Source organism: Lithobates pipiens, unplaced genomic scaffold (assembly GCF_037356315.1).
Source record: "Lithobates pipiens isolate NorthernLeopardFrog02 unplaced genomic scaffold, aLitPip1_a1.2 Scaffold_22, whole genome shotgun sequence".
Classification (NCBI taxonomy): domain Eukaryota; kingdom Metazoa; phylum Chordata; class Amphibia; order Anura; family Ranidae; genus Lithobates; species Lithobates pipiens.
In genome coordinates, this window is record NW_027507784.1 from 138,929,859 (window position 1) to 138,954,229 (window position 24,371).

The 24,371-nt window shown below is 41.3% G+C and overlaps 1 protein-coding gene across 10 annotated transcripts in view; it reads right to left on the reverse strand.

Annotated features, from left to right (window-relative positions):
- Positions 1-694: 694 nt before the first annotated feature.
- Positions 695-24,371, reverse strand: part of LOC143924202 (germinal-center associated nuclear protein-like) — a 69,096-nt gene continuing 45,419 nt past the window's right edge. For 8 of the 10 annotated variants that reach the window (XR_013261849.1, XR_013261843.1, XR_013261847.1 and 5 more), the window contains 4 exons: positions 14,495-14,655; positions 7,785-7,856; positions 7,602-7,682; positions 695-1,060 (listed from right to left, as the gene is read on the reverse strand). Coding sequence is in view for 3 of the 10 variants with exons in the window: in XM_077448353.1 (XP_077304479.1) it covers positions 7,619-7,682; positions 7,785-7,856; positions 14,495-14,655 (297 nt within the window). In the remaining 7 variants the exon portion in view is untranslated. Of the gene's footprint in view, positions 1,097-1,149; positions 1,779-7,601; positions 7,683-7,784; positions 7,857-14,494; positions 14,656-24,371 lie in introns of those variants that run through there. The other 2 variants (XM_077448355.1, XM_077448354.1) reach the window with 2 other exon arrangements.

Sequence of the window (24,371 nt, forward strand, 5' to 3'; positions counted from 1 at the left end):
TACTACAAGAAAAACGGCTTTCAATGAGTTGTCACACAGCAAATGTACATGAATGGAATGGAAATAGCCTATACCATCAGTGTTCGCATACGCCAATACCTAATGATGAAGAGAGGCAATATGAGTGGCTGAAACAAGGATCTGCAGTTCTCCATAACTTAAATGCCATAATTCAAAATCAGAGACTGTTAAAAGACCTTGAACATATTTCTGATTTTTACCATACAGGTGAGGTCGAAGTTTTTCATAGTATGGTGCTAAAATATCGATCAAAGCGGCATCACTTTTATATGGACAGCATGGTTGCAAGAACCCAACTTGCTGCCCTCGACCACAATCAAAACATAAATAGGCTCCAAGCAGTTGTTCGTAGACCACAAAAAATACTGAAAAAATGGGATGTTTGCGTTACCGTTATGGCTTCAGTAAGGCTAAAAAAGACTGGGCTGTAAGCAAAATGTATGAACCAACTTGTCAAGGATTCATGAAAGAGATCATCTCTGATGTCATTGACCATGCTTCCGGAATCAAAAATTGTTCTTGGCATTCGAGACAGGACAATCTTTCTCTAAACATTGCAGGATTTCCATGTCCAGATAAAAAAGACCTACTCTCTAAATATCTCTCTCGTTTTGAATGAAAGAACAAGATTTTTTGGAGGATATTAATATAAAAAAAATGTTTAAATATACAATTGTTCATTTTGTATATCTTTAATAAAGTCAATAAAAAATTGAATTCAAGTAAATACAGTAAATACAGTTTATGTTAAACGATAATAGAAAATTTGATTTGGATTACAATATGTTGTTTTTTTTTTTATTATTATTTGCACCTTTACCTTTTGGATTATAAATATTAAGATTTCTGATTATGAGAATGATCATTATAAAGGATTGTGAAGGTGGTTTCCTGAACTTAACGTGTGATTACATCCGTCACATCCCTCGTTCACGCATCACTTTGTCTTATTTCTCCCGTCTCCATCCATCCATTCGTCCCATCTCTCGATCACATATCAGTCTATCTTATTTCTCCCATCTCCGTACATCAAAGTGCTCTGCAAGTGCAATTGGTGAACTTTGAGTTGCAGCTGCTATACATTTAATGTTAAAAAATTTTAATTAATGTAAAGACAAATGTTTTTATCCTTCAAACAAATTAAAAAAATAATTTTATTATTTATTTTTTAGTCAAATTTACCCTATGATTTACAGTAAAAATAATTTATTGTGGAGTCAACACGCCTGATAACCCTATAATGGAGTGCATTTCCTGTGTTGCTTATGTATTGGGGGGATGACCTGGATAGCCAAGACAGAATCTTTTTCTGAGGTCACTGTAAGTAAATATAGTGGCAACGTGTACAGACCATTTTTTTTCCATTATTTTTAAAGCAATTTAAAATAAAATAGTAAGTCAGTATTGCCTTTTTTTTTTATAAAGATTTATTTTAAACAATAAATTTAACAACATTTTTAAACATTTGAATTTTTTTTAGAAAAAAATATAAAAACATTTAAAACATTTTACATTAGTGGAAATCAACAAATCAAAAATGTTACAAATTCTCCTTTATTATCGACATTTATTCCAAGGCCATATCACAGGCATTGTAGTCTGAAGACTATTTAAATCCTGTGTATTCACCTGTGGAATATGGATAAATGTCTCTTATGGCCCAGACAACACACGAGGGTATGGGAATTCTACGTTTTTTTCCAAGAAAGCAATGTACCATATTTGTGTAGGATTTGTAGGCTCCTCTTCTCAGGCACCTTAAAAAAATATATTATAAATATTCGAATTTTACAAATATAACTAAAATAAAATTTGGTAAGATTTTTGCTGATGGAAAATGCAGTTAAGTTAAATGATATTTTTTGGTTGCTTAAAAACTTCAATGGCAGTTACTTTAGCCCATTCCCACACAGCACATTGTTATGTTTTTATCTCAGTCACATTTAGAATGATAATTGCTCACTCCTTGAACACTTTTCACAATCCAAAAATTCATGAATTTATTTTAACCACAAATTTTTAATTTAACGATGGTACTAGAATATCATAAAATATATATATATATATAGATATATATATATATTTTTTTTTTTTTTTATTAAAATAATATTTTAGAAAAATCAAAAAAAACTTTTTTTTTTTTTAAATGATATAAATATAATTTGACGTTCACTACTGTGAACTGATGAGCCGTTACTGATGGGGAATGATGAGGCGGAAAGGCTGTGCACCGAGGAGTTGGCACTGATATTGTGATACATATATTTAGAATTCAGGGGCTGATAGTCGCCACTGATAGGCACCAATAGGCTACAATGTTATGCAGCAATCATGGTCAATGATTGGTGGCACATATGGGCAATGATAGATGGCACTGACTGGTGCCACTCATGGGCACTGACAGGGGGCACTGATTGGCAGTTAAGCTGTACAGATTGACCGTGACAGGTGACAGCAATGGGCATCAATCATGTTGAGGTACTGACAGGTTTTACTAATCACCTCTGAGATGGCCAATTACAGTCAGTCTAGTGGGCACTGATTGTCATTTAGAAGGGCACTGTTGGCAGTTTTTTTATTGGCCACAGACTGACAGATTTTGGGCACTATAAAAGGTGGTGTAACACCGGCCTCCGTTATATAAGACCTGTCAGAAGACGAGAAGCGTCACACAGCGTGAGCCTCCCATTGACTGGAACGGCCCGAGAAGGAAGAAGAGACACCGTGGAGGAAGATGCCGGACGAGAACACCGGAGCAAGGAGACGTGGATCGGCGGAAGAAGATGTAGAAAGCGAAGGATGAAGAAAAGAAGAATGAAGAAGACCAGAAGAAAGAAGATGAAAGAAGAACACTTTAATAAAGGAATTGTCAAAGACCGTCTCCTGTCATTTTTAACCCTTTTGTCACTTTTTTGGTGAAATGGTAGGCCCTTAACATTTCACACAGGAGGAGAGGGTGGGATCTGGGGGTCCACTTTTTTTATGGGGCTTCCAGATTCTGAGAAGCCCCCCCCCATAACCACCGGCCAAGGGTTGTGGAGATAAGGCCCTTGTCCTCATCAACATGGGGACGAGGTGCTTTGGGGGGAACCCCAAAGCATCCTCCCAATGTTGAGGGCATGTGGCCTGGTACGGTTCAGGAGGGGGGGGCACTCTCTCGTCCCCCCCTCTTTTTTTGCGGGCTGCCTGGTTACGTGCTCAGATAAGGGTCTGGTATGGATTTTAAGGAGGACCCACATGCCTTTTTTATCTTTGGGCGTGGGGTTCCTCTTAAAATCCATGCCATACTTGAAGGGCCTGGTATGGATTTTTAGGGTGACCCCCATGCCATTAAAAAAAAAAAAAAATGTTGGCGTGTGGTTCCCCTTAATAACCATTCCAGACCTGAAGGGCCTGGTATGGAATTTTGGGGGACCACATGCATTTTTTTTTCTTCTTTTTTTTTCTTAAAGCTAAAATGACCTGTGTGCAAATAGCCTTAAAAAAAAATAGAAGTGAAAAATAAAAATTTTTAATAAAGTTAAGAGGTATGCCTGTTCAAGTTATGCAAATTAACCTACGTGGCTTGACATTTACTAAGATTTTGCCGGTGCAGTGAACAAGATCACTTGAATGTGCGCAAATGCCGCGTGAGCAGTGCATAAATTGACCTAGTGTAGTTCCGAGTGTATTTGCAGTCGCAGCAGGCTTGCTCAGAGAAAGTTACTTTTCCGTTCTATTTTGGGCATAGTTGTTACTTGGACAGTTATAACTATACTTCCTCACACCACCCACATCACCCCCATAATATTGGCACTTTCAGCTTCTTTTAAATCTGAATTGAATAGGCCGTGCTCCAGGTCTATAGCGGCACACAGATCGCGGGCCTCCATGCGCCGGCATGCTCATAGTAAATGGGGAATTGGTCTGTGTTACAGGCGCAAATGCTTTGTGAATACGAAAAACGGCCGTTGAGCGTCAGCGTGTGCCGCAACTCATGGCGCAAATACTTTGTAAATCACCCACACATTGTCACCCAAAATGTAACTTGCACTTTTTGAATTTGGCTTGCGCTGTTGTGAATCTACCTCAATGACTAGAGGACCGTGATCAGTGGCCTAGTCTTATACTGGATGTCTAGAGATACCAAATCAAGGACTAAGGAGCACACCCGTAAATTGAAACAATTTGGAGATTGCTTACCGGAGGGGGTTATAAAAAGCTTTAGGCCCCATTCACACTGGGGCGTTTTTCAGGCGCTAAAGCACTAAAAATAGCGCCAGAAAAAAGCTGGCCCCTTTCACTCCAATGTGAAAGCCGGAGGGCATTCACATTGTAGCGGTGCACTAGCAGGATGGCGAAAAAACTCCAGCTAGACCGCTTCTTTGGAGCAGCGAAGGAGCGGTGTATTGCCATCTCCTAAACCGCTCCTGCCCATTGAAATCAATGGGGCAGTGCGGCTATAACATCGGCAAAGCGCCACTGCAGCGGCGATTTTCATTTGGTTTTAACCCTTTTTCAGCCGCTAGCGGGGGTTAAAAACGCCCCACTAACGGCCGCATACCGCCACTAAAAATAGCGGCACTTTACCACTGACGCCCGCACCACCCCAGTGTGAAAGGGGCCTTAACCACTTCCCGACCAGCGCACGACGATGTACGTCGACAGAATGGCCCGGGCAGGCATATTGGCGTACAGGTACGTCCAATATTCAATGCCGCCCTGCCATCGGGAGCGCGCCGCCAGCGGCGCGCTCCCGCGCTGGTCGGAACCCCAGTGAGTCCGGTCGCGGGACCCGCGGACTCGATCGCCGCGGGCATCCCCTCGATCGTCTCACGGAGCGGCCGAATGGAGGAAATGCCGAGTAAACAGCATTTCTCCATTCTGCCTAGCAACTAGTGACGCTGATCTCTGCTCCATGTGATTGGAGCAGAGATCAGTGTTCACTAAATTAAAGCCCAACCCCCCTACAGTTAGTAACACACCCCTAGGAACACTTAACCCCTACACTGCCACCCACTGGTTAACCCCTTCACTGCCAGTGTCATTTACACAGGAATCACTGCATTTATATAGCAGTGATTACTGTATAAATGACAATGGTCCCAAAAATGTGTCAAAAATGTCCGATCGGTCCCCCACAATGTCGCAGTCACAATAAAAATCGCTGATCACCACCATTACTAGTAAAAAAAAAATAATAAAAAATTATTAATAAAAATGCTATAAAACTATCCCTATTTTGTAAACGCTATAACTTTTGCGCAAACCAATCAATAATCGCTTATTGCTATTTTTTTTACCAAAAATATGTAGAAGAATACGTATCGGCCTAAAATGAGGGAAAAAATGTTTTTTTATATATTTTTGGGGGATATTTATTATAACAAAAAGTAAAAAATAATGCGTTTTTTTCAAAATTGTCGCTCTATTTTTGTTTATAGCGCAAAAAATAAAAACCGCAGCGGTGATCAAATACCACCAAAAGAAAGCTCTATTTGTGGGGAAAAAAGGACGTCAATTTTGTTTGGGAGCCACGTCGCACGACCGCGCAATTGTCAGTTAAAGCGACGCAGTGCCGAATCGCAAAAAGTGGTCTGGTCTTTGACCAGCAAAATGGTCCGGTCTGCAAGTGGTTAAAGAGTGGAGTTAGATGTCAATGGGACACTAGAAGACAAGGATAGTGGCCACTCTAGGCACTACGCGATGTAAAGTGGAGATGAGGGCCGTATTTAATGTGTGGCAAGAGGGTCAGCTACCCCGGGTACTGTCATTTTTGGGGGGGACATGCGCTGCCTGCCTGTTGAGCCCAGCCTTGTCCATCTAAGTTTGACCAGCTCTTACAATGATCGCATAGTGGCTTCTCGCTAATGTCACTTGCAAATACATAAACACTGATTCTGTATTTGCAAGTTGAAGGGGTTGTTAAAGGTAAATGTTTTTTCACCTTAATGCATTCTATGCATTAAGGTGAAAAAACATCTCACACTGCCAACGCCCCCAGTTTTACTTACCTGACCCCTCGAAAGTCCCGTGCTCGCCCCCGCCGTCCTCTTCGCCGCTCAGCCTGGCCACTGATTGGCTGGAGTGGATGGATTGAAAGCAGCACAGTCATAGGCTCGCGCTGCTGTCAATCACAACCAATGACGCAGCGCCCCGGGGCGTTGCCGTGTGATACAGCGAGCTGCTATAGCCGCCGGCTGTATCACGGGAGCGAGCCCGCAGGTGCTTCTCACCATGCGAGGGAGCTCGCATGAACGTGAGAAGTACCTGCGGGAGGAAGCAGAGGCAGCCGCCGAGGAACCCCAGAAGACCAGGTTCGTGGCCACTCTGTGCAAAACGAACTGCACAGTGGAGGTGAGTATAACATGTTTGTTATTTAAAAAAAAAAAAAAATGTACTTTACAATCCCTTTAACACTCCTCTCCCGGCGGTCGTTGTGATCTTTATGGTGTACACTCGCTCTTTGACAGCAGAGGAAGGGGTCTGGGAATCTGCACAGGGGAAGTGGCCTAGAACTGGCAAGCTGCAGGGACATTGGAGGACTGAACACCGTGCTGTGAGTAGCATTTGTGTCAGAGGAAAACTCTGTACTGGAATGGCGGGGTCTTTGAGGTAGGAGAGTTTTGCCTTGTACTTATGGGCAGTGCGTAGTGTGGTGCTCTGTACTTGATTCTGGAGAGGAGGATAGCCGTGCATCCATGCACTCCGAAACAACCACAACTCTGCACTTTGCACTAACATCATCTCCTGCACTCTGCACTCACTCCCTGCACTCTGCACCCATGGCACGCCCGGCACTCTTCAACCACCTCACCCCATGCACCTGGTCTACCCCTTAACCTAGGTTGACTAGACATCCCCGGCTTCAGGATTGCGGCCACTGTCCCCGGACCAAGTCTGTCCCCGATTTTGTCCTCGGATTGCATTTGAACAGTGGCTGGAGCAATTTCAAAGTCACTCCGTGTAAAATTAAAAAGAAATATTCTGAATTACACACCTACGCTTTTAGGGGGTGTATTTTTTCCCATTATCTGTGCCCCTTTCTGATGATCATGTGCTGGTCGTAGTGGAGGGAATATTTCTTCAGTTTCAGGTGCATGCCCATTCAGCTAATCCCAGACAGTGAGACATTGCCCCGATGCTTGCCTGCAGAGATCGGGCAATGTCTCCCTGCGATTAGCACAGCGCTGTGCCAACTTCCTAGCGGGCTCATGACGTGGACCATGCAAACACACCTGAGCTCATCCTTATTTCTGTGGACATTGGCCTTATTCAGAGAGACTTCTACCAAGACAATGGAGGAAGGGATCCACTCAAGAGAGGTAATTGCTGCAAGACGCAGACAAATAAAACCACTCACGCCTCTATACAAGGGGATATACCGGGCAAGTAGCAAGTCGGCACGACTGCAAAAAAAATGGAGGATGGCAGGTCAGTGGGGTCTGTGTGCTACACGAGAATGAATATCAAACTTTGGAAAATAAATTTTTGTGTGGCTGTGGTAGCTGATTCACATAAAAAACGTAATTCCTTAAAAAATAATTTTTTATTTAAAAAGATTATTTTTAATTTTTAAATAATTATATAAAAATGTTTACCTCATCAATTTCACTTGTTACAGATGATGCATAACTCTCCTCATCATCTGAATCCTCATAATGCACACTCTCAGTGTTGTCCTTTGAAAAAAAAAATTTAAATATTGTTAGTGTGCATATTATAAAATGTTCTTGAAATAGATAGATTAAACCTGTATAATCAAAATTGTACATAAAACCAACCTGAGAGCTTGAGGTAATAGATAATTCATCTTCAACAATCGATTGCTCAATATCATCAATATTCTCTGATTCCTGTGAAATGTATTAAATTAGTATTAATTAATATTGATGTTTTTATATACACATATTTTGTTAAATTTTAGAGGTACAAACTATTTAGTGTTATAACATACATATATATATATATATATAATAATTTTATATATATTATAACACTAAATAATTTGTAATAGTAATAGTAAACTGTAATAGTTTTAAACTATTTAGGGTTATAATATATATATATTTATTATTTTTATTATACACGATTTATATAGTGATTACAATTTACGCAGCACTTTACAAAATATATATATATTTTTTCATTATTATACACGATTTACTATATATACACACACACACACACACATACATATACATATATATATATATATATATATATATATAAAATCATTTTTTTCTGTATTTAAATGTATTTTTAAAAAACTCATACTATGCATTTTTTTTATGAAATAAATGTAAACTTTATTGGAATAAATCATCGTATCTTCTGTTATAATTAATATATATATATATATATATAATATGTTATAATAATATGTTATAATTATAATTTTTTTTTTTTATAATTCTAATTTTATTTCAAGTTATTGTAAAGCATTACACATACTTAAACAGTTTCAAACATATACATTACTTACATACATAATGAATACATATCTTAACTACTTTACACAGAGAAAACAAAGAAAAATAAAAAAAAGGGAAAAAAAGGGGGCCCCCACCCCCCCCACCCTTCCTCTCTCCCCTCCCTCTCTTCCCCTTTTCTCTCCTCCAGCATAGTCTTTCCTACCATTACTTTCCTCCTCCTACCTTCAGCTTTTTACCAATTTCCTATACTGCCTCCATGTGTTCCAAACCAGGAGGCACCTTTCGTACGAATCTAATTCTTGTGCTATAAATATCTCCATCCTCTCTATATTATCCATTTCTAAGGCCCATTAGTTTATCGAAGGAGACTGAGTTGAGTTCTTGCTGCAGTCAACCAGTGCCCAAGAAGCTTCTTTTTAATATTTTTATATGTTCCTGGTAACAGAGAGAAGGGTAATTTGCGGCGTATTTGGGATTATCTCCCCAGTAACTAATGTGTATAGTTGCATAACCTTTTCCCAGAAACAAAAAATTAGGGGACATTTCCACCAAATATGGAGCAGTGAGCCCCTCTCTGTATGGCACCGCCAACATATATCTGTTTTTTCTGGGTATATACGATGTAGTGTCACTGGGCTCCAATACCATCTTGAGAGCAACTTGTAGTTTGTCTCTTGTGCTTTAACTGTCGGTGATAAGCAGTGGGATAGCTTAAATGCCTTCTCCCATTCCCCAACCTCAATTTGAACATTGATCTCATTAACCCATTTATTTATATATTCCGGGGGCTCCAGATGATTTTTAATTATAAACATCTTGTAAAGCACTGATAGAACGTGTTTTGGTTTTTGATCTTGTGTCAGAAGAATTTCAAGTTGAGTTAAATCTCTACCCGGGGACTTACTCGAACGAATAGAAGACGAAAACGACAGTAACTGCCGGTGTTCCAACATTTGCATGAAAGATGGTCGCTGTATAGGAAATAGGTTTAGTAAAGACGGAACTGTTCTCTGACATAAAATATTGCTCAGTCTATAATGAGATTCCCTATTCCATATAAGAAAACTTGTCCCATTTAATGCCGGGACATACGAAGAAAGTTCCAATTGTATAACTGTTTTAACCCATATATTCAACAGATGGGATGTAAGAGAGGGCATATTCTCTAATAACACCTTTAAATCTAATTGGTTCAACCCTTGTTCTAATTTTACCCACTATTTAGTTTCCGAACAATAAAACTAATCCACCAGTCTAGTCAAGACTGCCGAAACATAGTAATAATACAAGTCAGGTGCACCCGCACCTCCTTTCGTTTTTGGGAATTATAATTTCTTTTGTAGTCTTGGTTTTTTATGGCCCCAGATAAATTTTGTAAAGGCCGATTGTAAAGTAGAAAAAAATTATCTAGGGACACAGACAGGAATAGTTTGAAAAAAAATACAAAAAAATCGCGCTATTATATCCATTTTTAATATATTGATCCTCCCAAACCATGAATGTTGCTTGACATCATATTTTTTTAAGTCTTGTAGAGTACGTTGCAGGAGAGGAACGTAATTCATTTTATATAAGTGGTTTGGGTCTGGGGGAATTTTAACACCTAAATATTTTAATGCTGTAGAGCAAATCTTAAACGAAAAATTAGCTCTCAGCATTGCAACTTGTTCGGGTATAAGCGACACGTTAAGGATTTCCGATTTTGATACGTTTACTTTGAAGTTGCTCAGTATACCAAACCGCTGAAATTCTGAGAATATAGAAGATGCAATATGTGGATTAGTGATATAAAGTAATAGATCATCAGCAAACAGGGCCAATTTTATTTCCCTTTGTTTTATCTGTATACCAGTAATGGAAGAATTCCGTCTAATAGCTGTTCCTAAATATTCCATTACTATAACATAAAGCATAGGGGATAGCGGACATCCCTGCCGGGTACCGTTTTGTATATTAAAATTCGCTGTCAGTGAGCCATTAAACTTTATTCTACCTGTCGGTTTAGTGTATAGTGCCATGATCTTATGGAGTATATTAGGCCCTAGTCCTATTTGCATTAGGGAATGTTTGAGAAAGAGCCATCCCACCCGGTCAAATGCCTTTTCCGCATCAACTGAGAGAAGGCATACTGGTATTTTAGCCCTTTGTGCATAATTCATTAATAAGAAAGTTTTGATCGTGTTATCACATGCTTCTCTACTTTGCACAAATCCTACCTGATCCGTATGTATTAAGCTTGGGAGAGGTGATTGGAGACTAAGCGCAATCATTTTAGCATATATCTTTAAATCTACCCCAATCAGAGATATAGGTCGGTAACTAGAGCAGAGTGTTAAATCTTTTTCTGGTTCAGGAATCAAAGTGATTTGGGATTCTAAAGTCTGTGTTGAAATTTGATTACTAGAAGAGATTGAATTAAACACTTGAAGCATAAACGGGGCTATAAGTTCCTTAAAAGTTTTATAAAATTTAGATGTAAATCCATCTGGGCCCGGACTCTTATTTGTCGGAATATTGGCGATTACTTCCAGTAATTATTCAAGTGAGAATCCAAAGATTCCTTAGTGACTTCATCTACTGTTGGAATGGCGTTTTTCCGCACATATTCTTTAATAATATTTTCTCCAGCTCCCTTATCCTCCAATATTGATGGAGGGGTCAGGTTATAAAGAGCCGAAAATTATTCCCTAAAGGTTTGTTGAAGCACATGTGGATCTGATGTCAATTCTCCCGATGTTTTTTTTATACTTGGTATAAAAGTCTGTGATGAACGTGGATGTAGTATATCAGCCAACATTTTCCCACACTTATTCTCAGATCTATATCTACCCACTTCTCGTCTTTGTTGATATAAACTCTGGGATGATTTGAAAAACTGTAATAATGATACCCTTGTAGAGAAAATATTGGCTGATATTTCTGGAGAACAATGGGCTTTATGTAGAGTTTCCAAAGTATGAAGTTTTAATAAGGTATTTTCAATAATTTTAAATTTTTCTTTTTAAGACTTGAACCGTGTTGGATGAACACCCCTCTTACTACCGCCTTTAAGGCTTCCCATTTTAAGGGTAGGGCAGTTTCATCCCGTTCATGATCAGAAATAAAATTAACAATCGCCTCTACAATTGCTTTATGACAGATTGGATCTAACATAAGTGTGTCATTAAGACGCCACGACCAATTTGTACCCTGAATCTGGGGGGGCGTTATGGTCAAAAATACTGGTGAATGGTCGGACCAAATAAATGATCCAATTTCTATAGAAGGGTTCCATTCCAACACCTTCAGGCCAGTTAAAAAAAAAATCTATTCTACTATATGTTTTATGTGCTGATGAAAAATATGTATAATTGCGATCTTTAGGGTTTAGGGTCCACCATAGATCAATCAACCTATGTTCAAAAAGTTTATTCTTGAGTGCCCTCAAACGAGAGTATGGAATATTCGATCGTTGAGCTGAGGTATCTAATATAGGATCCAAGGCTAGATTAAAATCTCCTCCCACCAAAACAGTGCCTTCTGCAAAGTCCGCTAAGAGACTAAGATAACGCTCGATTGTCATAGTTTGATCATGATTTGGAATATAAAAGTTTGCAATTGTGAAGATTTTGTCCCACAATCTAAATTTTAAGAAACAAATATCTTCCATTTAAATCAGCTTTATATTCCAAATTCTGTAGTGGTAAGTGTTTATGGAAAGCAATAGAAACCCCTCTCGCTTTTGAATTCGACATAGTGCTATGAAACCATTGTGAATAATGTTTACGTGAACACACTGGGATATTACCACTTCGAAAGTGGGTCTTTTGAAGGAGTATAATATCTACCTTAGCTTTGTGTAAATTATATAGAATCTGGCCTCTTTTTGATTTATTATTGAGGCCTTTAACATTGTAAGTACAACGTTTCAGTGACGCTGGAGAGGAAAAAATTGCTGCCATATAGAATTCTAAAGGAGAGAAAGAAAAAGGAAGAGAGAGAAAAAAAAAAAAAAAGGAAAATTGAAAGTTGAGTTCACTAAAATTGGAGAGGCTCCCTCTCCCCGAGTTACCCAGGAAAACGTTGACTAATTTCCAAAAAACACACCTAGGACCTGAGGGACGGTGTTCTTACAAAGGGGGACAATTGAAAAGCATTGAGGATGTTTCTACGCGGCGACTATGGGCATCCATAAACAAACAGAGTAATAATAAAGAATGCAGAGGAATAAAGATATAGAGAAAAATTTTTTTAGAACACAATCAGATAAATGAAGCAGCAGCAAACCATAATAAGTGTAAAAGAAGATTATACAGTATAATTACATTTTTTGATTACATATATATATATATATATATATATATATATATATATATATATATATATATATATATATATATATATATATATATATATATATATATATATTTTTTTATATGTAATCAAAAAAATGTAATTATACAAGAAGATACGATTTATTCCAATAAAGTTTACATTTATTTCATTTAAAAAAAATGTAGAGTATGAGTTTTTTTTAAATAAATTTAAATCCAAAAAAAAAAGATGATATATATATATATATATATATATATATATATATATAGTAAAGCGCTGCGTAAATTGTAATCGCTATATAAATCGTGTATAATAATAATGAAAAAAAAATATATAGAATATAAATATGCTGTCAATCAACTTTTGGGCCACATCCTGACTGATGGCAGCCCATTTTTGCATCGTTTGTCAGAATCTGTGGGGGTTTTATTTTTGTTCACCTGCCTCTTGAGGATTGACCAAAAGTTCTTAATGGAATTAAGGTCTGGGAATTTTCCTGGCCATGGACCCAAAATGTTGATGTTTTGTTCCCTAAGTCACTTAGTTATCACTTTTGCCTTATGGAAAAGGCATTGTTCATCAAACTGTTCTTGGATGGTTGGGAGAAGTTGCTTTAAGAGGATGTTTTTGCACCGTTCTTTATTCATTGTTGGCAAAATTGTGAGCGAGCCCACTCCCTTGGCTGAGAAACAACGCCACACATGAATGGTCTCAGGATTCTTTACAGTTGGCGTGACACACAGGACTGATGGTAACGCTCACCTTTTCTTCTCCAGACAAGGTGTTTTTTTCAGTTGTCAAAAGACCTCAGATCTCACATTTACACTTCAATAAAAAAAATGTCCCATTGGACACTTCCATCATCCAATGGCATTGAGTCAAGTGGGGGCCATCAGTCCCTCACTCGACTTCCTGCCTCTCAGGGGACAGCTCTGGATCGTCTCCGCCACTACCACTATGGTAAGTGGCAGAGACAACCTGGACGTGGCGGGAGGGGGGGTGGGCACCTTTCATGCTTGCCCATAAAAGTGATCTTGTGGCAAATCTGCCATGGAGAGCACTTTTGTCTTAAAGCGGACTGCCTTTGAAAAAAATAGCTGCCAAAACCCCACTATCTGCTGCCATAACAACGTTATTGAACATCAAAATAGTAAATCCACAGTGGGCGGTCGAGAAGTGGTTAAAGCGGACCACCCATCGTTTAAAAAAATAAAAAAATAGCAGATTATGGCAGCTATCTACTGCCATAACAGTATTTAACATCAAAGTATCGATGTATATCATCAGTGGGTGGTCCGTAAGTGGTTAAGAGAGAATTCCAGGTTTCCCGCCACTTTAATTCGTTTGAGCAAGCTTGTACAAAATGAATTATATGCTTGCCAGACTGGACTTGCTGATGCTTATACTGTAACCTACTGTAGTAGCTTTTGCCATATACAGTAAGCGGTGTTGTGTTCTGACAGTAGCACCAACAACTTCCTTTCTAATGCCAGATTTAGACAGTCATCTCACGTAGGAGGAGGATTGTATTTTTAGCAGTATAAAACTTCCTCCAATTGGCTGAGGTAGAGACTGATGACTACATCCGCCCACCTTGGCCAATCAGGGGAAGCCTGTACTCATTGATAAATATACAAGACTTCTCTAAATGGCAGAGATGTAACACAGACGATGCTCTCTATAATCCGGCAGTTTACGTCATGTCAAAAAACATATGACTTGTACTGTATATTTAATCTACTTACCCATCTGACATGCTTAAGCCATAAGCTGTGAGGAATTCTGCAGCCTGATCAGCATCTTGGAATAACAGAAGACATACAACTTTCTCTAATGGAAATAAGGTGGGCCTTTGGGGACTAGACGTATAAGCAATATTCATAACCTGCAGAGCCCTTCGACGTACCTGTTAGAAAGTAAACATGTGAAAATGTGACTTTAGAGGGTCTGATAATTCATTTCTGTCTGATGCTGGAGAGGTAAATTTAAATTGGTTGTAAAACCTTACATACACCCAAGTGAAGCGGCTAGTCTTGGGTGATACAGAGATTAAACAAATGCTCCCACATAAGTTGTACCTGTCTATTTACCGCCATTTTCCCCTACATCCAAAGTAAAGAATTTATAAAAAATCTCAGCACTCTGAAAAGCAGGGGGCGGAGAGCTGAAAGAGAGCTCTGAGAGCTGATTGGAGGAACTCTGTTCCCCCTTCGCAGGAACAGAGTTGAGGCTGTCAATCAGCTGGAGATCATTCCCCGAGGAACAAAACAGCTGACAGAAAGGACAGTGCTCTGGATTGGGACAAAGAACACACTATAGAGGGATATGCTTTGTTCATATTTGATGTCTACGGTTTACAACCACTTTAGCAACAGTTTATTACTCCTGGTCATTCTTGTGACAAGATATGCACGTGTGTTAACAGGTCTGCCCACCTGATATTTGTATTTATGTTCTATTACACAGATATATAAAAGCCAGCAGATGACTGAGTTTACTGAACGCCATCTCTATTTAAAAGACCAATTCTAAGTAGAAATGCGGTTTAACAAATCTCCCATGGTGCCGAAGAAGAGAGTGCCAGACTTAAGCCCCGTACACATGAGCAGAATGTTGGGAGAAATTTGTCGGTAAACAAACAAAAAAAAAAAGTCTGTCATTCTGCCCATGTGTGTAGGTCTAGCCAGCTTCTATCGGGATGTGCATGATGGAAAACAAGCAGCCAACCGACTCCCAATCAGCACCCTCAGCCAATGGCAGAGCGTGCTGATCTAAGTGTACTGGGGGGGGGGGGGGGGCGGTGTCAAACTAACCTCGCATGGTTAGTACAGCGGTTCCAACCTTTTTTTTTCATGCAACCCGCTGCATGAAAAAAAAAAAAAAAAAACTGTAGTGTGTATCCTGGCTTAATTGCCATATCAAAAAATATATATATATATTTAAGCCTAAAGAAAAACACACAATTGCAGCTACTACATCTAACTGGTAAGGTGCAATATATTATATTACATTTTTGTTTTTGAGTCAAATACTGCTTTAACCACCTCAATACTGGCAACTTTCACCCCTTCCTGCCCAGGCCATTTTTAAGCTTTCAGTGCTGTCACACTTTGAATGAGAATTGTGCGGTCATGCAACACTGTACTCAAATGAATTCTCTTTTTGCACACGAATAGAGCTTTCTTTTGGTGGTATTTAATCATTGCTGGGATTTTTTTTATTGTTTAAAAAAAAAAAAAAAAAGAAAGAAGGGCTGAAAAAAAAAAAAAAGAAAGAAGGACTGAAAAAAAAAAAAAAAAGTTCTTTAGTTTCTGTCAGTAAATTTTGTAAATAAGTACTTTTTCTCCTTCACTGATGTACGCTGATAAGGCGGCACTTATGGGCACTGATGAGGCGGAACTAATATTCCGCACTGATATGCAGCACTAAAGGTGGCACTGGTGGGAACGGATAGGCAGCAGTGGTGTGCACTGATGGGGCTTTCCTGTAATCAGGGCACTGATGATCAGTGCCGATTATCTGCCCAGGTCTCCCCTGCGAGGAGATGTGGCTGATCAGCACTCCTTGCCACACACTCTGTCAGTGTGAGGTGAGTAGAGCTGATTGACGCACTTCACTTGGTTAGAGCCGTGGATCTTTACAGAGATCAGGGCCGCGCTGTGTCATAGCAACGCGACATGGCCACGATCGCCGTGCTGCACGTCCATAGCAGCCATTCGGGGATGCCGTCATACGACATCCTCCAAGAACGAGAGCCACATCGTCCCTCCGTCATTTGACGGTGGGCGGGCGGTAAGCGGTTAAACTAGTTTAACATTGTTTTAGTATAGTAAAGAAGACTTATGCCCTGTACACACGGTTGGAAATTCCGAAGGAAAAGGTCCGATCGGATTATATTGTTGGAAAATCCGATCATGTGTGGGCTCTATCGGACTTTTTCCGTCGGAAATTTAGACTAAAAAAAATTTGAGAGCAGGATCTCAAATTTTCCGACCAAAAAAAATAAATTCAAATCTGACTTTTTACGATCGTTTGTAGAGAATTCCGATCGGACCTAGTGCCACGCATGCTCAGATCAAATTACGAGACCAAAGCTATTGGCTAGTAGCCTCAATGTAGTCCCATCCTAACAAACGAACGTCATCACGTTCCAAACGATCGGATTTTCCGACAACTTTGTCCAACCGTGTGTATGCAACATCAGTTTAGGACAAAATCCGACGGATTTTGTTGTCGGAATGTCCGACCGTGTGTACAGGGCATTAAAAACAGTCAGTTTTAAATTGCTGTGCCCCCCATTAAAAGGGAACTTTAGTCAGAAAATTAAGTCCTGCTAGATCACTTTAGGCTGGCCCATTTTGCAGGTATAGCTACGTAAAACATTAAAAAAAGTCTGTACTATTTATCCAGTAAAACACTGTGTTTCACCCCACTCTGCACACACTCAGTTGCACTCCATTTTTAGGCATTTTTTAAACACTGCAGAGTTTGTAGAGGCCAATCTGCCGACAGCCTTAAGCCCTTGTTCATATTGGTGCAGCTTTGAAATCGCGATACTTCAGCATGATTTCAAAGCTGCAGAGCAGTGCGAATTGCACCTCCAATTTCATTGCAGTTTATGCAAGTCGCAATGAAAAGGAAAAAAAGTAGTGTTGGATAGTGATGGACGAACTTCCGACGGGACGTTTCGCGAACGCGGACCGCAAACGAGGCCGATCGTTCGCGAAACCGAACGTTCGCGGCGGGCCCCATTGACTTCAATGGGAGGCGAACTTTGCAAACCTTTAGGTCAAATTTGCAGCCACAAAATAATTATTAGCTGGGCAAACATAGTCCCACCACATGGCCAATGACATAACACATGTATGAGGTGAATTTGGGATCGATAACTACAAGCATTCTTTTTTTATATGGGAAATTGTTCTGACAAATCAGGACTGTGGAGCGCATGAAGGCAATGGAGGAAAGGGAAGGTCAGGGACCAGGGTAGGCAAAGAAGAGGGTGCAGGAGATGATCACCAGCAGCGTGACATACAGCAATGACACCTGCACCGTGATAGAGTCATCTGACAACAGCACCATGATAGAGAGCACTGACATCAGCAGCGTGACATAAAGCATTAACACCAGCACCGTGACATACAGCAGTGACAGCAACACCGTGATAGAGAGCACTGACATCAGCAGCGTGACATAAATCACTCACACCAGCACTGTGATATACAGCACTGACAGCAGCACCGTGATAGAGAGCACTGACATCAGAAGCGTGACATACAGCACTGACAGCAGCACCGTGATAGAGAGCACTGACATCAGAAGCGTGACATACAGCACTGACATCAGCACCGTGATATACAGCACTGACAGCAGCACCGTGATATACAGCACTGACAGCAGCACCGTGATATACAGCACTGACAGCAGCACCGTGATAGAGAGCACGGACATCAGAAGCATGACATTAAGCACTCACACCAGCACCGTGATATACAGCACTGACAGCAGCCCCAGGAGGAAGTCAGCACAGCACAGGGATGGTGTGATCCCCTCATAATAAGCAGGCCCAGGAGAAAATCAGCACAGCCAGGAATGGTGTGATCCCCTCATAATAAGCAGGCACAGGAGAAAATCAGCACAGCCAGGGATGGTGTGATCCCCTCATAATAAGAACCCCCAGGAGTAAGTCAGCACAGCACAGGGATGGTGTGATCCCCTCATAATAAGAACCCCCAGGAGGAAGTCAGCACAGCACAGGGATGGTGTGATCCCCTCATAATAAGCAGGCTCAGGAGAAACTCAGCACAGCACAGGGATGGTGTGATCCCCTCATAAGCAGCCCCAGTAGAAATATGACACCGCTCAACCTCTTCAAAGAGGAGGGTAGGGGCATATAGTACGGTGTGCTTTTTTGGGACAAGGAAGTGAGCCAAATGAGGAAAGAAGGTCTGTGTGCTTGATTAAAAAAATTGTTTATAGACATATACATGGTCTACTGGTAACATGTGTTGAATTGACTGCATTTGTACAGTCAATGTTTTATAAATATCTAGATTTTATTAATAATTTTGTATAGCGTCAGGTTATCAATATAAACTTATGCAAAAAAAGTACCATGTATCAATGCCTGTAACATATCATCCATCTTTTTTCCTACGTAATCACATAATTTATGCAGTACTAATTGAGGTTTAATCTGTAGAATTCACACGTCATATTGTGCAATCTTCAAGGACCTGACGAAGCGGTACTATCCGCGAAACACGCAGGCCACATCTTTATTAATTGTTGGAGATCTGCACACCCTGAATTCAAAATTAATTGTACAGACTGTAATGTGTTTTCAACTGTTTTATAATAAAAAAAAATTCTATAATCAAAATGTTTGTATCCTATTTGTCTACACTTCTCAGAGGCACAACTAAAGTCCCATCCTGTTTCACATTTTTTGAATGTAAAATGTTAAATGTATTAACATAGTTGCATATCTTCTTGGGATGGTGTTCTGTAGAAGTATCAGTATTCCATGTTCACCCCACCCCTACACACATTCATGCAATGTTAATTTTAATATATGAATCTCTGCAAAATTACAGACATTAGGGCAAGTCTTCATTTAGGTTGTTTTACAAAGATCTTAAAGTGGCAATAAACTTTGCTGCATAACTTTTTCATATAAGTAAAGCTTACCTGAAGGTAAAATGACTATCTCCTAAATGTACACCGTTTAGGAAACATACACATGTTTTGCAGCAGGAGATGTCCCCGTTACACTGCGTGCTGAATTGAGGGCACAGTACATGTGCCATTAATCCAGAGTGCTGTGCTGCGACCATGACTCACGTACATATGCGTGGGAATGACATAATCGTGGCTCGACCATTTAAGCAGGCGGAGCCTGTGAACCTGGAAAACTAATTATTCTGGCTGTCAGATTTGCCAAGGGAATTTACTTCATGACCATGCATTTGATAATGAATGTACAGTTCTTGCCAAAATCATAATTTACTGCTCTACAACATATACAATTTTCTGATGAAGGCAGTTTAACTAGTTGCTGACCGCCGGCCGTCAAATGACGGCCAGGCGGCGCAGCTATTGTGGCGGGAGGCCGTCATATGACGGCCTCCCGTTTAAACAGGGATGCGCGCGATCGTGCGCACGCATCCCTGTTTCTTCAGTGGCGGCGTGTCACGGAGACACCGCTCGCCACCGAAGGGGGTGAACAGCCATTCGTTATGGCTGTTTACCACGTGATCGGCCGTGATGAAGTCACGGCCGATCACAGATGGTCACACCCCCTACGTGCACGGCGCATGCGCGCGATCGCGCTGCGCGTGCACGTCGGTGACGGCGTGTTCCCCGGGAACACTGCTCGTCACCGACACTGGTAAACAGCCATTGGCTGGCTGTTTACCCACGTGATCGGCTGTGATCCTTTCACAGCCGATCACTAAAATGTAAACAAACCGCGGTAACGGGATGTTACCGGGTTCTCCTCCTCACACACCGATCGTGTGTGAGGAGGAGATTGCGGTAACATCTCGTTACCGCATACAGTGTACACCAAACATACTGATTGCCCCCCCCCCAATAAAGAGGACCTGTCACCACCCCTCATAGTACCTGTCAATCACAGTCCATCAGAGTACCTGTCACAGTCCATCAGAGTATTTGAGTACCTGTCCCAGCCCATCAGAGTACCCGAGTACCTGAGTACCTGTCCCAGCCCATCAGAGTACCCGAGTACCTGTCCCAGCCCATCAGAGTACCCGAGTACCTGTCCCAGCCCATCAGAGTACCCGAGTACCTGTCTCAGCCCATCAGAGTACCTGTCCCAGCCCATCAGAGTACCCGAGTACCTGTCCCAGCCCATCAGAGTACCCGAGTACCTGTCCCAGCCCATCAGAGTACCCGAGTACCTGTCCCAGCCCATCAGAGTACCCGAGTACCTGTCCCAGCCCATCAGAGTACCCGAGTACCTGTCCCAGCCCATCAGAGTACCCGAGTACCTGTCCCAGCTCATCAGAGTACCCGAGTACCTGTCCCAGCCCATCAGAGTACCCGAGTACCTGTCCCAGCCCATCTGAGTACCCGAGTACCTGTCCCAGCCCATCTGAGTACCCGAGTACCTGTCCCAGCCCATCTGAGTACCCGAGTACCAGTCACAGTTCATCTGAGTACCCGAGTACCTGTCCCGGCCCATCAGAGTACCCGAGTACCTGTCCCGGCCCATCAGAGTACCCGAGTACCTGTCACGGCACATCAGAGTACCCGAGTACCTGTCACGGCACATCAGAGTACCCGAGTACCTGTCACGGCACATCAGAGTACCCGAGTACCTGTCACGGCCCATCAGGGTACCCGAGTACCTGTCACGGCCCATCAGGGTACCCGAGTACCTGTCACGGCCCATCAGGGTACCCGAGTACCTGTCACGGCCCATCAGGGTACCCGAGTACCTGTCACAGTCCATTAGAGTACCGAGTACCTGTCAGAGTCCATTAGTGAACCGAGTACCTGTCACAGTCCATTAGAGTACCGAGTACCTGTCACAGTCCATTAGAGTACCGAGTACCTGTCACAGCCCATCTGAGTACCCGAGTACCTGTCACAGTTCATCTGAGTACCTGTCACCGCCCTTCAGAGTACCCAAATACCAGTCACCAAACCATCAGAGTACCTGTCACCAGGCCATCAGAGTACCTGAGTACTTGTCACCAGGCCATCAGAGTACCCGAGTACCTGTCACCAGGCCATCAGAGTACCCGAGTACCTGTCACCAGGCCATCAGAGTACCCGAGTACCTGTCACCAGGCCATCAGAGTACCCGTGTACCTGTCACCAGGCCATCAGAGTACCCGAGTACCTGTCACCAGGCCATTAGAGTACCCGAGTACCTGTCACCAGGCCATCAGTGTACCCGAGTACCTGTCACCAGGCCATCAGAGTACCCGAGTACCTGTCACCAGGCCATCAGAGTACCCGAGTACCTGTCACCAGGCCATCAGAGTACCCGAGTACCTGTCACAGTCCATCTGAGTACCCGAGTACCTATCTCCAGCCCATCAGAGTACCCGAGTACCTATTTGCAGCCCATGTCTCATAGAATATACGTTGGGGTGTTTACTTTCCAAAATGGGGTCATTTTGTGGGTAATTTCACTGTCCTGGTGGTCCAGGACCTTCAAAAGTGTGATGGGTAGGAATGAAATAAGATGTGTCATTTATGCTCCTAGAACGCCTGAACGTACTACTTCAATGTTTGGCCCATCTATGTGGCCAGGCTGTGTAAAAGTCCTACACATGTGGTATCGCCCAGGGCTCGACAAAACCCGGGCGCCCGGTCGCATTTGCGACTAGAATTCCAGACCTGGCGCCTGGGGCAGCACAGCTGGGGGTATGCTGTCTCCGTGGCCCCCCCCGGCGCGATCGCGTCGGGCCGCGCCGCCGCCGGCCGGTAATTTAGCCCCCGGCTTTGAGGCCTTCTACGATCCTATGGTTCTTTCTGTAATCTGGCGCCCTCTTGTGGTGGCCGTTGGAATTACAACCAGCAATGCTAATGGATGTAATGCTAATTTTCCCTGTCTGCCAGCCTATCTTTCTTCCCTTTACTCAGAACCCCTAAAAATTATATATATATTTTATTCTAACACCCTAGAGAATAAAATGGTGGTCGTTGCAATACTGTTTGTCACACCGTATTTGCACAGCGGACTTACAAGCGCACTTTTTTGGGGAAAATGTATTTAATAAAAAAAAAAAAAAATAAGACAGTAAAGTTAGCCCAATTTTTTTTAATATTGTGAAAGATAATGTTGCGTCGAGTAAATCGATACCAAACATGTCATGCTTCAAAATTGCGCCCGCTCATCGAATGGCGACAAACTTTTACCCTTTAAAATCTCCATAGGCGACATTTAAAAAAATTCTACAGGTTGCACTTTTTAAGTTACAGAGGAGGTCTGGGGCTAGAATTATTGCTCTCACTCTACCGATCGCAGCGATACCTCACATGTGTGGTTTGAACACCGCTTTCATATATGCGTTCGCTTCTGCACGCAAGCTTGGCGGGACAGGGCGCGTTTAAAATATTTTTTTTTTATTTTAACTTTTATTTTTATTTTTTTCACTGTTCTTTAAAAAAAAAAAAAAAAAAAATGTGTGTCACTTTTGTTCCTATTACAAGGAATGTAAAAATCCCTTGTAATAGAAAAAAGCATGACAGGTCCTCTTGTATATGAGATCTGGGGTCAGAGAGACCTCACATCTCATATTTACACTAAAATGCAATTTAAAAAAAAAAATTGTCATTTGAAAAAAATAAATAAAATGTCCCTCTAAGAGCTATGGGGGGCAATGACTTGGAGACAGGTGGGGGGCTTGGGGCTATCTTCCCCTCACTTGTCTCCATGTCAGGCCAGGGACAGGTCCGGATCGCCATCACGGACCCGGCTCCTAACTTTTTTAGCTGGCTCCTAGATTCCAAGCAAATTTGTCAACCCCTGGTATCGCCATACTCGGGAGGAGTAGCAGAATGTATTTTGGGGTGTAATTTTTGCTATATACATGTTATGTGTTAGAAATATCTTATAAATTGACAATTTTGTGTAAAAAAAAAATGCGTTTTAATTTTTTTCCACATATTCCAAAAACTTCTGGAAAAAAATGAACCGTTCAAAAGACTCATTATGCCTCACAGATTATACGTTGGGGTGTTTGCTTTCCAAAATGGGGTCATTTTATGGGAAATTCCATTGTCCTGGTACTCCAGGGCCTTCAAAAGTGTAATAGGTGGTTGAGAAATGAGATGCGTAATTTTTGCTCATAGAACGTCTGAAGGTACTACATCAATGTTAGTGCTCTGTATGTGGCCAGGCTGTGTAAAAGTCTCACACACGTGGTATCGCCGTACTCGGGAAGAGTAGCAGAATGTATTTTGGGGTGTAATTTTTGCTATATACATGCTATGTGTTAGAAATATCTTATAAATTGACAATTTTGTGTAAAAAAAATGCGTTTTAATTTTTTTCCACATATTCCAAAAACTTCTGGAAAAAAATTAACCATTCAAAAGACTCATTATGCCTCACAGATTATACGTTGGGGTGTTAGCTTTCCAAAATGGGGTGATTTTATGGGAAATTCCATTGCCCTGGTACTCCAGGGCCTTCAAAAGTGTAATAGGTGGTTGAGAAATGAGATGCGTCATTTTTGCTCGTAGAACGTCTGAAGGTACTACATCGATGTTGGTGCTCTGTATGTGGCCAGGCTGTGTAAAAGTCTCACACATGTGGTATCGCCGTACTCGGGAAGAGTAGCAGAATGTATTTTGGGGGGTAATTTGTTGTATACATATGCTGTGTGTGAGAAATAACCTGATAATATGACAATTTAGTAAAAAAAAATAAAAAAAAATAAAAAATCTTCATTTTGCAAAGAATTGTGGGAAAAAATGACAACTTAAAAAAACTCACCATGCTACTTACTTAATACCTTGGGATGTCTACTTTGTAAAAAGGGGTCATTTGGGGGGTATTTGTACTTTCCTGACTAGTTAGAGTCTTAAGAAATGAGGTACACCTGATGTACTGAAGGCCTGATCAGAAGTGATGAATTTTTA